This window comes from Lissotriton vulgaris, chromosome 12, assembly GCF_964263255.1.
Source record: "Lissotriton vulgaris chromosome 12, aLisVul1.2, whole genome shotgun sequence".
In the NCBI taxonomy this organism is placed as follows: Eukaryota; Metazoa; Chordata; class Amphibia; order Caudata; family Salamandridae; genus Lissotriton; species Lissotriton vulgaris.
The window spans coordinates 526512891-526527475 of NC_141700.1; the positions used below are offsets into that span (position 1 = coordinate 526512891).

General features: G+C 50.6%; 1 protein-coding gene across 11 annotated transcripts in view; it reads left to right on the forward strand.

Annotated features, from left to right (window-relative positions):
* CNOT1 (CCR4-NOT transcription complex subunit 1) overlaps positions 1–14585 on the forward strand; it is a 1684613-nt gene that overhangs the window by 1603808 nt on the left and 66220 nt on the right. For all 11 annotated transcript variants that reach the window (XM_086945302.1, XM_086945307.1, XM_086945301.1 and 8 more), the window contains one exon: positions 6984–7164. In XM_086945302.1, the coding sequence (XP_086801428.1) occupies positions 6984–7164 (181 nt within the window). The remainder of the gene's footprint in view (positions 1–6983; positions 7165–14585) is intronic.

Genomic DNA, 14585 nt, shown 5'->3' on the forward strand with positions numbered 1-14585 from the left:
CATGGTGCACAGCAAAGGCTGTGGATCCTCTTTCTGCCCCTCTTTCGGAGGTTCTTCTGTTTCTTCTTTCTCTTGCCCAGCAGGGCTCTGCTCTGGGCACTATCAAGGGCTACCTTTCTGCCCTTTCAGCCTTTTTGAGGCTTCCTGATCAGCCTTCTTTGTTCAAATCCCCGATTGTAACTCGATTCTTGAAAGGCATCACTCACATGTTTCCACCTGTTCCGTTTGTGATGCCTCAGTGGGATTTGAACCTGGTTCTTACTTTCCTGATGTGTGCTCCCTTTGAGCCCCTTCATTCTTGCCCTCTCCGTCTCCTGACTTTAAAGACGGCTTTCCTGGTTGCCATCACCTCTGCCAGGAGGGTGAGTGAGCTCCAGGCTCTTTCTGTCCAACCTCCTTTCCTATCCATTCATCCTGACAAGGTGGTTCTGAGGACTAGACCTTCTTTCCTGCCCAAGGTTGTTTCGGCCTTTCACATCGGGCAGTCCATCGCCCTCCCTTCCTTCTTCCCGCCTCCGCATCCTTCAAAGGATGAAGAGCGGCTCCATCGTCTGGACCCAAAACGTGCGCTTTCATTTTACATGGATCGCACACGCCAGTTCCGGGTGGATGACCAACTGTTTGTTGGCTACGTGGGTGCGAAGAAGGGACGGGCGGTTTGTAAACGAACCATCTCTCGATGGGTCGTCCTCTGCATCAAAGCGTGCTACTCTTTGGCTCGGAAGGAGCCTCCTGTTGGGCTGAGGGCCCATTCCACTCGGGCCACGGCGGCTACTACTGCCCTGGGCCGGGGAGTCCCCTTGCAGGACATTTGCCAGGCGGCTACGTGGGCCTCGCTGCACACCTTTGCGAGGCACTACTGCCTGGACAGTCAAGTCCGGAGGGATGGCTTCTTTGGCCGTTCTGTCCTCCAGGACTTTCTGGTGTAGTTTTGTATTGGTTCGCAGACCCACCACCGGGGTTGGTATTGCTGGGGTATGTATTCTAAGGTAAGGAATCTAACACTAACGTGTTTCTTTCAGATGAACAAGTTACTTACCTTCGGTAATGATATATCTGTAAGAAACATTAGTTAGTGTTAGATTCCTTACCGAACCCACCCATCCTCCCCGTTCTGCGAACTGATACCTAGGGTTAAGGTCATCCCTTTCAGGGCCCTAGTTTGTACATGGCACCAGTGTTGGTTCTCTCATGGCTCTGCGTCTCCTGGCGCGGAAAAGCTGTGTGCAAAGAACTGACGTCAGCGCGCGGAGGCGGCGTCTATGTACTCCAGCGACGTCATCACGGCGCACGGCGCCGACGACGGACGCGGAGCCGCAGGGGACGCCTGCAGACGACGCCTACCGACGCGCAGGGGTACTGCTACGCAAAAGTTTCCGGATCCAGACTGACGCCTGGGGATATTCTAAGGTAAGGAATCTAACACTAACTAATGTTTCTTACAGATATATCGTTACCGAAGGTAAGTAACTTGTTCATCGCTCTCAGTCGCCATGCTTTGCTTCGGGATGGATTATTCCCTGAGAATATTCGGGAGTGACTCATCGGCCTTCCATTTGATGGCAGCCTGTTGTTCCATGCCCCGGCCGACTCCACCATTCAAAGGCTCTTGGCAGGGCTCCGTCCTCCTCCTCCGTACCCTCCTCCTCCTCCTCCGTACCCTCCTCCTCCTCCTCCTCCGTCCCCTCCTCAGTGACTCCTGAGTTGGGTTGATTCTGGGCCTTCTTAGGCCGGTTGTTCTGGCTGTGGATTGTTTTTTCAGGCCATTTGCGTCCTTCTTTGGGAATTTGGCATTGTTGGCTGCTGGACGGCCCTCATGTTGATTGTCTGTGTTCTGCCGTAGTTGTTGCGCAGACTTGGCCCTGAGATTAGGCCTTCTGCTTTGCTTGGGCTGCTTGTCAAGCCTTCCACTGGTGTGTTTTTTTCCCTGTGGCTCTTTTTGTTTTTCCTCTGCTGCAGAATTTCTTCCAAAGAGGGTTCCCATGTCTTGGGACTTAACATGCCCTATGTGGGGTAGTGATAGCTGTCATATGGTTTGCGCTCTGCTAGGGGTTTCTGGTCGCCTTCGGGTGCATGTTCTCCATGGCGTTTATGTAGGTTGCTTTGCTTCCTGAGGTAGTGTGCGCGGCCACTCGTAGTGGTTTGCCCGGGCATCTCCTCTCCCTGCTCCTGCCCTGAGGTCTGGGATGATTCTATGTTGTCCCTTGCCAGACGCCGCCTACTCGGCCTTCTTTGGGCCTCGGGCTGTTCTTCTTGCTTCTGGCGGCTATTGACTGCTGACGCTGTTCTGGCTGGCAGGTTGCTCTCCATCTGGAGTGGGTTTGCCTTCCTTTCCCTCGTTTCCCTGGGTGTTCTAGGATTCTTCTTCCGCTCTTCCTGTCTTGGCATTGGGCAGCAGCTGTGTTGCCTTGTGGGGAGTGCGGTACTTCGGCCTCTCTGACCTTGACTTTGGTTCCTCTGCTGTCCGTGTAAGGGCCTCTTCAGCCTTATTCTCCCTCCTACATCCTTTTGAGGTTGTGGAGGTCTGCTGGAGGGGTTTCCATTGCCTGGCAGGGATGAGGTTCTACCTGGTCTACAGATCTGGTTCCCTGTGGGGCCCTCTGTTCTGTTGGCTGGTGGGGTCCCAGGGGGTATTGCTGGGGTATCTATTCTACTTGAAGGAATCTGCGGCTAGTAGTCTCTATCAGATGTTAGATAGACAGATAGGGTGGTTGCGCAGAGCTCTGCTTGCTTCTTCTTTCCCTGCCTTCGGTTCTGCGGTGTTGACACTACTGTGGGTGGTGGTGTTAGTCACCGTTTCTTTACAGTTTTTCTGCTCTTCGCACACTGTTCCCATGCTTCCACAGTTTATCTGACGGTTCCGCTTTGTGGTGTGGAAAAGTTCTCTGAAGAAAACTGACGTAAGAGCGCCGGGGCAGGTCTTATGTGACCTCGCTGACTTCACGTGCGCGTATGACACCTGGACTAACGATGCCTGGACAGAGTTGCGTGATGTCTCCCCCCCCCCCCCCCTCCGGCGCGCCGGGATGCTGTGTCAAAAAAGTTTCCGGATCCAGTCTCACACCTGGGAGTAATTCTACATGAAGGAATCTGCGGCTAGAATCGTCTCTACCAGATACATAGTTTCCGAAGGTATGTAATTGGTACTTTTCCGCCTCTCCCTCTCCTTTCATTTCTGGTTCGGAAACTCAGGCAGACATCTCACTCTTTCTGGCGGCTCCAACCTGGTCTCGTCAACCATGGTTCACCACACTATTAAAACTCTCAGTAGTTCCACACCAGAAGCTTCACATAATTTAAAACTTTCTCCCACAGAACCATGGATAAATCAGACATCCAAACCCCAGGGGACTCATCCTAGCTCCTGAAGTAAAAGAATTTGGATACTTAAACCTACCACCAGAATGTATGGCAATGTTTAAGGAAGCAAGAAGACCCACCATTAGGGCATGTTATCCCGCATAGTGGAAAAGGTCTGTGATATATTGTAATAATGACCTTATTGATCCGCTGGATAAATCTATACAAAACATTATTTATCTTTTGCATCTAATACGAGTTGGCTTGGCCTACACAGCTATTCAGCTACACCTTGCAGCAGTAGCTGCATATTTACAAAATAGTCAACATTTATCCTCCTTTAAATTTCCAGTAATTAAAGCTTTTATGGGAGGCCTTAAAAGAAATATGAACCCAGAGTACCATCTGCACCTGTCTGGAACCTGAACATTGTTCTCACAAGGCTTATGGGCCCCCATTTTGAGCCCATTGCACAATTGTGAACTACAATTGCTTTCATGGAAGATTTCATTTCAAATTGCAATTATTTCATTACGACAGGTTGGTGAGCTACAGGCATTAATCTTAGAATAACCATTCTTTCAACTGCATAAAGATAGAGTAATTTTTTATCCAAACCCAAACTTCCTTCCAAAGGTTATTTCTGCGTTTCATATTAACAGATCAGTTGAGTTATCTGTTTTTTTCCCTCAACCTAATTCAGTACCAGAAAGAGCTCCACACATAATTGATGTCAAAAGAGCACTATTAAACTATATTGATTAAACAAAAGATTTTCGTAAGACAAAACAACTTTTTGTTGCATTTGCTCCTCCTCATAAAAATATTTTCGATCTCTAAAATGGGTATTTCTAGATGAATTATTAAATGTATCCAAACTTGCTATATCTGAAAGAGACACTTTAGTGATAGATTCCTTACCGTAGAATATCCCCAGGCATCCGACTGGATCCGGAAACTTTTGAATATCAATACCCCTGCTCGTCGTTAGCGCCGGAATGATGTCGCCGAAGTACTTGGACGCCGCCCTCGCGCGCTGACGTCAGTTCATCTTTTTTCCGCGCCAGCTAGCGCAGATCCGGTGAAGCTCTACCCCTTAGTCCCTTTTTGACTAAACTTTTTTGATCTTTTGATCTGATTTTTTTCTGCAGTCGTTAGAGTCCTACGGTGCCGGTAGGGATGCCCGGGTTCAAATCCTGCTCCAAGTGTAACCGAATGATGTCTGTTACCGACCCCCATCGCCGGTGTCTTCAGTGTTTAGGCCTCGACCACGACGACCGAACCTGCGCCCTGACGTCTAAGGCTAGGCGTGAGCGGTCCCGCAAGCGGATTGAGATCCGGCAGTCGGCCCCGCGCCGTTAAAGGTCCCGGTCCCACAGGCGGTCGAGGGACCGGTCGCGGGGTCGGAGCCCTCGTAGCTCCGAGAGTCGGCATCGGTAGTCGGGATCAAGATCCTCAGGTAAGATGCATGAGAGGTCGGAACGGCGTCATCGCTCTTCCGACCCACCACGATGCTTGCGCGATGCTGCCGGGGGTTTGGGTGACACAACTCACGCGGCTCCGACGGAGTCGCGGGCGTCACAACCTGCCCCACACCTTCCGGTCCCTGGGCACGATGCAACGCCAGAGGAGATTGAGCGGTATCTCATGGCCATGAGGTCTCTCCCTCCTCCGCCGGGCTCCGTGGCGCCTTCGGGCCCAGCGGTTCCGGCTGGGGAGCCTAGCGGGTCGGGTGCTCCGGCACCGCCGGCGACTTCGGTCCTGGCGCCGCAGGCCCCCACTGGATCAGGTTCCGGATCCGGGTCATTGCCGGTTGACCTCACCGCCGTGGCCGACTCCACTCGGGCCACGGTGACTAATACTGCCCTGTGCCGAGGAGTCCGCTTGCAGGACATTAGTCAGGCAGCTACGTAGGCCTTGCTGCACACGTTTGCAAGACACTACTGCCTGGACAGCCAAGTCCGGAGGGATGACTTCTTTGACAGTTCCGTCCTCCAGGACTTTCTGGTGTGATTATTGGTTCGCCGACCCACCACCGGGGTTGGCATTGCTGGGGTATCTATTCTAAGGTAAGGAATCTATCACTAACGTGTCTTTTTCAGACGCACAAGTTACTACTTGTGTAACAATGATAACATTAGTGATAGATTCCTTACCGACCCACCCATCCTCCCCGTTCTGCGAACCGATATCTAGGGTTAAGGTCATCCCCTTTCAGGGCCCTAGTTTCATGACACCAGTGTTGGTTCTATCATGGCTCTGCGTATCTGGCGCGGAGAATCTGGTATAAGAACTGACGTTAGCGCGCGAGGGCGGCGTCTAAGTACTCCGGCGACGTCATTCCGGCGCTGACGACGCCTGCCGAGATGCAGGGGTATTGCTATCCAAAAGTTTCCGGATCCAGTCTGACGCCTGGGAATATTCTAAGGTAAGGAATCTATCACTAACCAATGTCTCTTACAGATATATCATTACAGAAGTAGTAACTTGTGCATTATTGCTAAAAGAACTTTAAACTTTCTAGAGCACATTCTACTCACAAAATCGGAACAGCTATAGCCTTTTTAGGTAACACCCCCATAGCTGACATATGTAGGGCAGCTATGTTGTCTACACCACACACATTTACCACACATTGTGGGGATGTATTAGCATGTCAGCAAGATAATGTTGGACAAGCAGTGCTAAAAACACTTTCAGACCACTGCAACACCCTCTGGTTAGTCACCGCTTTTGGAGGGAACTCCTATACCATCTATGCAGTGCGTGTGTATCTACAGCATACATGCCTTGGATGGGTGTTACTTGCCCTGCAAGCATCTGTTCTCTGCATCTAGATTCACATGCACCTTCCTTCCTCTCCGGACACCTGTGGTTATTGCAATTATTATTATTCATGTTGCGTAGGAATGGACATATCTGTACTACACTTACTCATCCCATTCTCACCATCTTGCGGGAAAACAATCTAACAATGGAGTTGATGCCCATGCGCACTATCGCCGAAAGGAGGAGTCACCTCACCACGTGACTTGAAAAGACTTCTTCGAAGAAAAACGACTTGCAAACATCCAGACCCAACACTAGATGGCAGGAGTAAGCAAATCATGTGAATCTACAGCTCTACATGCCACTAACAGATGCTTACAGGTTTAGTTACATAATAATAATTTTGCATAGGAATTTTCATATGTAAGTCTTTGATTTATGATTTGGAAACTGTAAATACATTTGTGATGGTTCCATCCACTCGCTTCAAAGGCAGGTAAAAAATGGGTGGAAACTGACATCGGCACTCTGACAAAAGCTTCTTATGGCTCAACTGACCTCACGGGTAGGTGCCGCCTGAGGAGCCATGTGGAAACAGACTTCCCTGTTGGTGTGGGACAGCCATTGAGAAAGTTTCAGTGGAATGCATGTGCATGGGTTATTAAAAAATGAGGAATCCACCAGTAGATATATCCGCCAGGGAAGTGTTAGAGAAGGTAAGTTACTTGTTCTTTCTGCATTTTGTGACACTAGTGGAAAACTGACATAAGCAACACTTTTGCAAATTGTGACTGGAGTTTAAAAATATTCTTTGGTACTAGACTGGATAGTTATAAAGTTGAATTTGCACAGGGAACTCATTTTGCATCTGAGCCAAGATTATCAAACTTGCATAACGATTTTTTTTTGACTAGGTATCCAACGAGCCAGGAAATCGGTACAACATCCAGTTGATAAATGCTTTGGTACTATATGTGGGCACACAGGCCATTGCTCACATACACAACAAGGGTAGCACACCATCAATGAGCACCATCACCCACTCTGCCCACATGGACATCTTCCAGAATCTGGCTGTTGACCTTGATACAGAAGGTGAGTATGTGACCTCACAAATGTTTGTCCACTTGTATTGATGATTGATCTTTTATGGGGCATTGATTAGTTATCCCGGAGAGAGATTTGCAGCCTCAAGATTAACTCATGTTTTTAAAGTTCAGTTATTTAATTGTGATAAATTCTTTGAGAAGTCAGTTCAACTGATTCCTATATTGAACTATAGTGCCCGGCATCGAACTGAATTCAGGTTTTTTTAAGCCATTCATCATCGCCATCACAAGGTCCTGCTCATTGATGTCCAGATCACTGCTAGGACACTCCAGTAGTGACCCAGTCCATACATATAACGCCCTCAACAGCAGTTGAAAATCTCTTTATTCCGCACCTCCTCAGATGCTGAGTAGTTGGTGGATCTCTAACCATTTTGTTGCAGTGTGTTGCAGTTCGTTCTATGACAGTCTCCAAAGTCATCAGGTTGCAAACCCTGCTTGACCAGTCACTGACAAATGTGTTTAATGGATCTGCATATGGAATGCTGCTTGTCAGTTGATGCACCCCAAGGGCTTACAAAAAAATAAAACCTTTATGGGTGTCACGCTTCATCATCAGGCTTGCTCGTCATTGGGCCGCTACTGCAATGCCAAATGGGGACCCTCAAGAGGGCTCTTTATCCAAGCACCTTTGTGTGAGAAAGAGCCCTCTTGCTGCATGGTTGCTCCCATATTTTGCTGAACTGCTGATGTACTTTGACTGAGTGTGCCCTGGGTTCCTGCCAATCAGATACCCAGGGCCTATGTTCTTTCCCTAAAATTGCATTGAAGACCAACCCCAATTGGCGCACTCGGGCCACAGGTCAGTCCCTGGTAAATGGTACCACAGGTACCCAGGGCACTGTGACCAGGGAAGGTCTCTAAGGGCTGCAGCACTTACGGGGCCACCCTTAGAGACCCTGTACTTTTACACTCAAACCCTGACTGCACTGCGTGTTTTGGTGCAGAACAAAGTAAAGTGTCAACATTGCACACATCCCTGTGTGCCATGCCTACAACCCACTGCCCTGGCGTAGATCATTCACCCCTCTAGCTGGGTGCACTATACCAGTGGTGAGGGTGCAGGTGCATGAGCCCGGTACCCCTACAGTGTCTAAGCCAATACTTAGATTTTGAATGTGCAGTAATGCGATTAAGAGTATATGGTGCTGGGAGTTGGTCATTACGAACTCCACAGTACCATATTGGCTTTACTGAAAACTGAGAAGTTTGGTATCCAACTTCTCAGCACATTAAACTCACACTGATGCCAGTGTTGGATTTAATGAAAAATGCACACAGGGCATCTTAGAGATGCCCCCTGAAAATTTACCTAACACTAGTGTCCAGTCTGAGTGGCTGCTCCCCAGCTGCCACCACCAGACATGTTTCTAGATCCCTGGGTCAGGATGGGAAGAGTCCACGAAGGGAAAGCTTCAAAAGCTTGACGCCTTTGTGAGGTTTCCCAGGCCATTTGCTGCTTCCAGCAACTGGTCCCTGTAAGAAAGTGGCTCTATATATACTGGACCAAAGTCCGGTACAGTGTGTATGGAGTACCCAATCCCCAAAGTTATAACTGAGGTTAAAGTCAGGTTTGACCTAGGTAGTAGCTTGGTCGAGCAGTAAAGCAGTACCAGAGGACAGTGTAAAGCATTTGTTGTACACACTCAGTCAGCAAAAGGTTTAACACACTCAAAAACTGAACTCCAGGCCAATGGTTTGCATATCAAAAGATATAGTTTTATTTTAGAACCAACAGATATCAAAGTATACTTTTCTCAGTCTTAGTGACTTTAGATAATTACTTTGCAGAATGACAATAGATTTGATAGATACAATAGGTTCGAGGCATGTGGGCTGCTGAATTCATATCTGTGCATAGATCGCCGCCTAGTGTTGGGTCCGGATGATTGCACATTGTTGTCCTGGATGAGTCTTCGAAGTATCACGAGATAGGTGGCTCCTCCCCTGGACTACAGTGCGCATGGGCATCGACTCCATCCCCAGATTGTTTTTTTCCGCCATTGGGTTCGGATTGGTTCGAGGCATGTGGGCTGCTGAATTCATATCTGTGCATAGATCGCCGCCTAGTGTTGGGTCTGGATGATTGCACATTGTTGTCCTGGAAGAGTCTTCGAAGTATCACGAGATAGGTGGCTCCTCCCCTGGACTACAGTGCGCATGGGCATCGCCTCCATCCCCAGATTGTTTTTTTCCGCCATTGGGTTCGGATGTGTTTCGGTTCCCTCTGTCGGAATTGATAGTTGATAAACTTTTCTAACTCGAGACCAAAAGGTCTTTAGGCTGGGCGTCGGTATCGTTTCGTTCGGGTTTTTGTCTGTTCTCAGCTCCGAACTCTTGCTACCCATCCGCGTGCTCTCGGCGCGGACGGGCCTACTCGACGCGCCAGACATGGAACGAACTCCGTTCAAAAGGTGCCCGGTGTGCACCTCCAAGTATTCACACCTCGATGTGCACCCAGTGTGCAACAAATGTTTGTCGCCGGACCATGATGAGGCCAGGTGTATGGCCTGCTCGAAGTTCCGGTGTAAGAAGACTCTCAAGATTCGTCGGGCCGCTAGACTCCAGGCTCAGTTATCGGCACCCCCGGCGCCCCCGCCGGACAACATCTTCGAGGAATTTGTTGAAGACGATGATGTCCTACAGGTTTCGGACTCTAGCCCCGCGTCCGAGGGGGATGCCTACGACGCGGGTGACGAGGACTTTGACGAAGCCGGCGACGAGGTAGGGGACGACGATGGGGCCATTGCCACCATGGGGGATAGCTCGGAGGAAGAGCATCCTCAAACTGACTCAGGGGTCAACCCCCTTCATGCAGCCCAGGTCGAGGGATCGCCTTCGGGCCTTACCCAAGACCTCGTTACTAGTCCATCAGCCCCGCCTTCGGGCCCGGTCACGGACATTTCAGATGCGCCATTCCCGTTCACAAAAACGAAAGTGAAGCCATTGGGATCCACACCTCCGGTTTCGAAACCGAAAGTGAAAGCTGCACTGGTGCAGAAGGCTCTGGAGGCATCGAATTCCAAGAAATTCAAGATGGCCGACTTGAAGAGCCGCGCCAAGATGGCCGACCCGAGGGCCTCGGGGTCGACGCCGAAGGCGAAGTCGACCGACGCGGCCGCGTCGGCGCCGAAGATGGTAGAGGTCGATGACCCGAAGAAAGCTTCGAAGAAGCGTCAAGGCGACTCCACGGCTCCGGCCGTCGGAGACAAGGAACAGGACGTGTCGGCTCCGAAGACCGTGCCTCTCGCCGACCCGGCTCCCGACTCGGGGAAATCGCTCGAGCCGGTCAAGCCCTCTCCAGCCTTAACGAAAAAGGTCGCGGAGTCCCTGCAACGGATTCGGAAGGACGCTGTGGTTCCCGAACCAGGGGATGTGGTGCCGAAGCACACACCGAAGCCCACAAAGGCGCAGACGCCTATCCGCTTTACCCTGCCGCCGAAGTCGACGCCGAAGGCTTTCGCTCCGAGGCATGGGGCAGGCGTGCCCTCGAAGGAGGTATCGACGCCCAAAGCGTCATTGGTGGTGTCGAAGCCTCGGCTCCAGCCACTTGCAGAGGAAGAGCGTCGAGAGGTCATCATCGACGCCAATACCGGAAAACTGTCTCTCCTCAAGAGGAAAATCACCACGGAGCCGGTGTTGGAACATTTTCGTATTCCTCTCAAAAACAAGAAGGATTCTGCGGGTACTTCGGCCCCGATAGAGCCTGCATCTCCACAAGCCTTAGAACATTCGCCAACGCGTTCCAACGCAGGGGATGGTGAAGATGAGGAGGTCGAGTACAACTATCCGGCGTACTCGGATCCGGAGGAGGGACATGAACCTTGGTCTGCCGGAGGCGACCCAGAGGACCCGCAGTCGGGTCAGGAACTGTAGGAAGGTACCTCCTGACTATGGTTGCCCCCAACTTTTTGCCCTGTGTTTTAGCTGGTTTTTGACATAGTCGACCTGGGGCCCTGCCAATCAGGACCCCAGGCCTACTGCTCTCTCTGTAAAATGGATTCCATGTACCCTAGGTACATTTCCAATTGGTACTGGGCCACCTTATCAGACCCTGTAACTCAGGGCATAGGTGTACCCAGGGCTGCCAGGGGCTGCAGCATGTATTATGCCACCCCTGGCTGGCCTCCTAAATTTGACACAACTGGCTGCATGACAGCTGGGGCAAAGTCGTGTAATCACCCTTTGCTGTAGGTGTAGTATACCTATACCTAACCCTAAAATGGACACACAGATTCCTATCAGTCACTCCTATGGCAGGCCTTGACAATCCTGAAGGCAGAGTGCTTGGAATCGTGTGAGATGGTGCTCTGGCATGAGCTGAGCCTGTCTGCAGCTTGCGGAACCAAGTCCTAATAGCTGTTCCATGATATCGCATACCATATACTCTTAAGTGCATTATAATCCTCGCGGTTAAATGCTAACTTCGGTATTGCTTTATCAAAACATGTCGAGTATGGTGTCATACGAATTGGAATACTAACCCCTCGCCAATTCTGGCGACGGGGTTAGCATTCCACCCTTCTAGAGGGACACGACATGTATGTAACTGTGAACCCCGGTTAAAGTTAACTAAAGCCTCAGCTCCACTAAATGGATGCTGCCACCACAGACACAAGTCTGACCCCCTGTAGCTGGGAGTCCTTCCAGCGAGGGGAGCCTGGACAAAGGGTTTCCTGTCAGGGGCGGTGCTAGCACCGTCCCAGACATGGTTTTGTGTATCCTGGGTAGGCAGGGCTTTTCAGGAAGGTGACTGCTGAGTGGCACCCCGGTGCTCACTACGCATAGGCCGGTCAGAACCAGTTCCAGGGGCACACCAGCCCCTGGCCTGGGGAAGTCCGGCATGGCAGAGGGGTGTAACCACCCCCCTCCTAGTCCCACCCATAGGCAGGACCTAGTCACCGGGTCAGCCCCCTTTTTTAGTATAAAGATGGGAGCGGGCCCCCTGTTCAAATTAGATCATCTTTGGAATCAAGACACGACTTTCTGCGAAAGGACTTTAAGATTTCTTCATCAAGATTCTCCCTTGTGGCTAAGGAGTAGTCACCCTGCATCCGCAGGCACCATCCTAAAGAACACTGCGGTCTGCTGCAAGTCCTTAATCACGAATCCGACGACCCAGCTCGACGAGACCCGGCTTCCCTGGCACCTCTGACCTCTACTCACCTCTACAGCCAAGCTGAGAACCGTGAGTGCGACGAGACCTCGAGGGACCGACGATCGCCAAGACTGCACGACATCTTTACTGCAAGCCCACTGTGTCCTCCACGGGTGAGTGCTTTGGGGTCCGAGAAGCCCCGACCCTGCGCAGCTCCAGCACCCAAGGTCAGCCTCCCTGCATCTCCACGATCTGCGTGGGGCCCTTCTGCTGTTTGCTGTGCACCGCGTTGTTTGGCTACTAGCCGGCTGGCTTGTGGCCTTCTGAACGACGCCCGACGACATCACTGCTGCTGGTCTGGTTGCTCCAGACTGGCCCTTGCTTCCTTATTGAAGAGAGGCACCCCGGACCCTCCTGGTCCACTCCAGACGCCATTTTAGGTCCACCGCGTGGGCTTGAATTTGCCAAGGCTTTGTTGCCCATTCCTGGGTCCAGCGACGCCGACAGCTTCTATCTTGGTGGGACAGCTCGATCCTCCTTCCTGGTCGCCGACAACGCCTCCTGGTCCGTGAGATCTCCGAGCCCAGCGTCACCCACGCGCCTTGTCGAGGTGGCTACCATCCGGTGCCCTCCTGGTGCCCACTGACTACTGGCTAGTAGTCTCGAACTTGGTCCCCTCTGCTTTCAGGTGTCATCTTCCATCGATCCAGGCTTGGATCCACCGAACTTTCTTCACTGGTCGCCTGCCAGCAACTTCTTTCTTCCAGGCTCCTGGTCCGTCAACGAGGATTCCCGACGTCTTTTGAGTCCTATGCAGCTGCAGCCCCTGGGCTAGGTAACTTCGGCATTTCGGTGCCCCAGCATAGCCTCACTATCCAAGGGTCAGAATCTACTTTCGTTTTCTCCCTACCAGGTCGGGTTCGCCCGAGAACACTAACTTTGCAAATTCTAGCTACCATAGACTTTGTCCCGCATCTCGCGTGAGAGTGCACACACTGCACCCGAGTCCCCTGGGTCTCCTAGAAGTAATCTAACGATTCTATAGTCAAGTCCTAGCGATTCCAAAGCCTATTAGTACTGTACTTACCTGCTAGTAATTTCGCATTCCACTTTTCAAGTATATGGTTTTCCGTGCCCCTCGGGCATTTGTATATACTGTGCTAACTTAAGTATTTTTGTAAGAGTTTTGGTTTGTGCTTAGTACCCTGTCCTCATAAAGAGTACAGGGCTGTTGTGATCTTTAATAAATAACTGTTTATTTTCATAACACTTGTGTGGTGTCCTTTCACTTGGTGTTCAAGGGGTATATGTGGTATAACAGCTGGCTTAACACGCCCTCTCGAGTCTTTAGCCTTAGACTGCTCGTATCCACGCTACTAGGATAGCTGGTCTATAAGGTTGACTTACAACCAATCATCAATAAGGGTTGCTGGACTGATACATAGTGTTCACTAGAATAGTGAGCACTGCATATCAGGCCACCTTCTCACATTGGTGAGCAGCGGTTGGGATTTGAGCTTGCTGTTGTTTTACCACACGTATCCTAAGAATATCTTGTTGAAAGATCACATAAGTACTGTTAGTACATATAACCAAGCTTAGAATACTCTGAGTTCTACTGAACCAGCTGTTGCAGCTCCTCAAGGCTTAGCACACCTTGGCTGCAACTCTTAGCAAGGGATCAGTAGGTAAACACATAGTGTAGGTAGGTGCATCACTTACACCACACTAGAATCAGCATGTCAGACAAAGGAGGAAACTCTGAGTATCCCCTTGTGTCAGTGGACCCTCCACAAGTCCTTACTTCAAAATATGCTGCTCTTAGCTTCCATGAGATGAGACAAGTGTGTACTCTCAGGAAACTAAAACAGGGGTCTAACCCCACCACTTCCTTTCTGATTGGTCTCTTAGAGGCTTATGATGCCAGTAGGGCTGGTAACCCAGACCTTTCTAATCCAGAAGGAAGTTTGCCCTCCTTACAGGGACCCTTTGATAGCCAGGACCATCCCCTCCAGGAAGCAGATGATGCTGAGGATGAGGATAAGGACCAGTTGTCAGGGGATGAGGCAGATAAGGGACAGGTAGAAGTCAATAGACTAACCAGGTCCAACTTAAGCAGACATGAGCTTGGTACTAGGGGACTCCTGGGCCCACTCTCAGGTCAGCTTAACATTGGGAATGGACGAGTTAGGTCTCTATCAAGAGGCTCTAACAGATCCCTTCGAACCAATGGCTCTCTCAACTCTTCTCACAGAGGGATGTCTTCCCCTAAGAGGAGAGTGTATGAAGCTGAAGAAAGGGCAATCAAA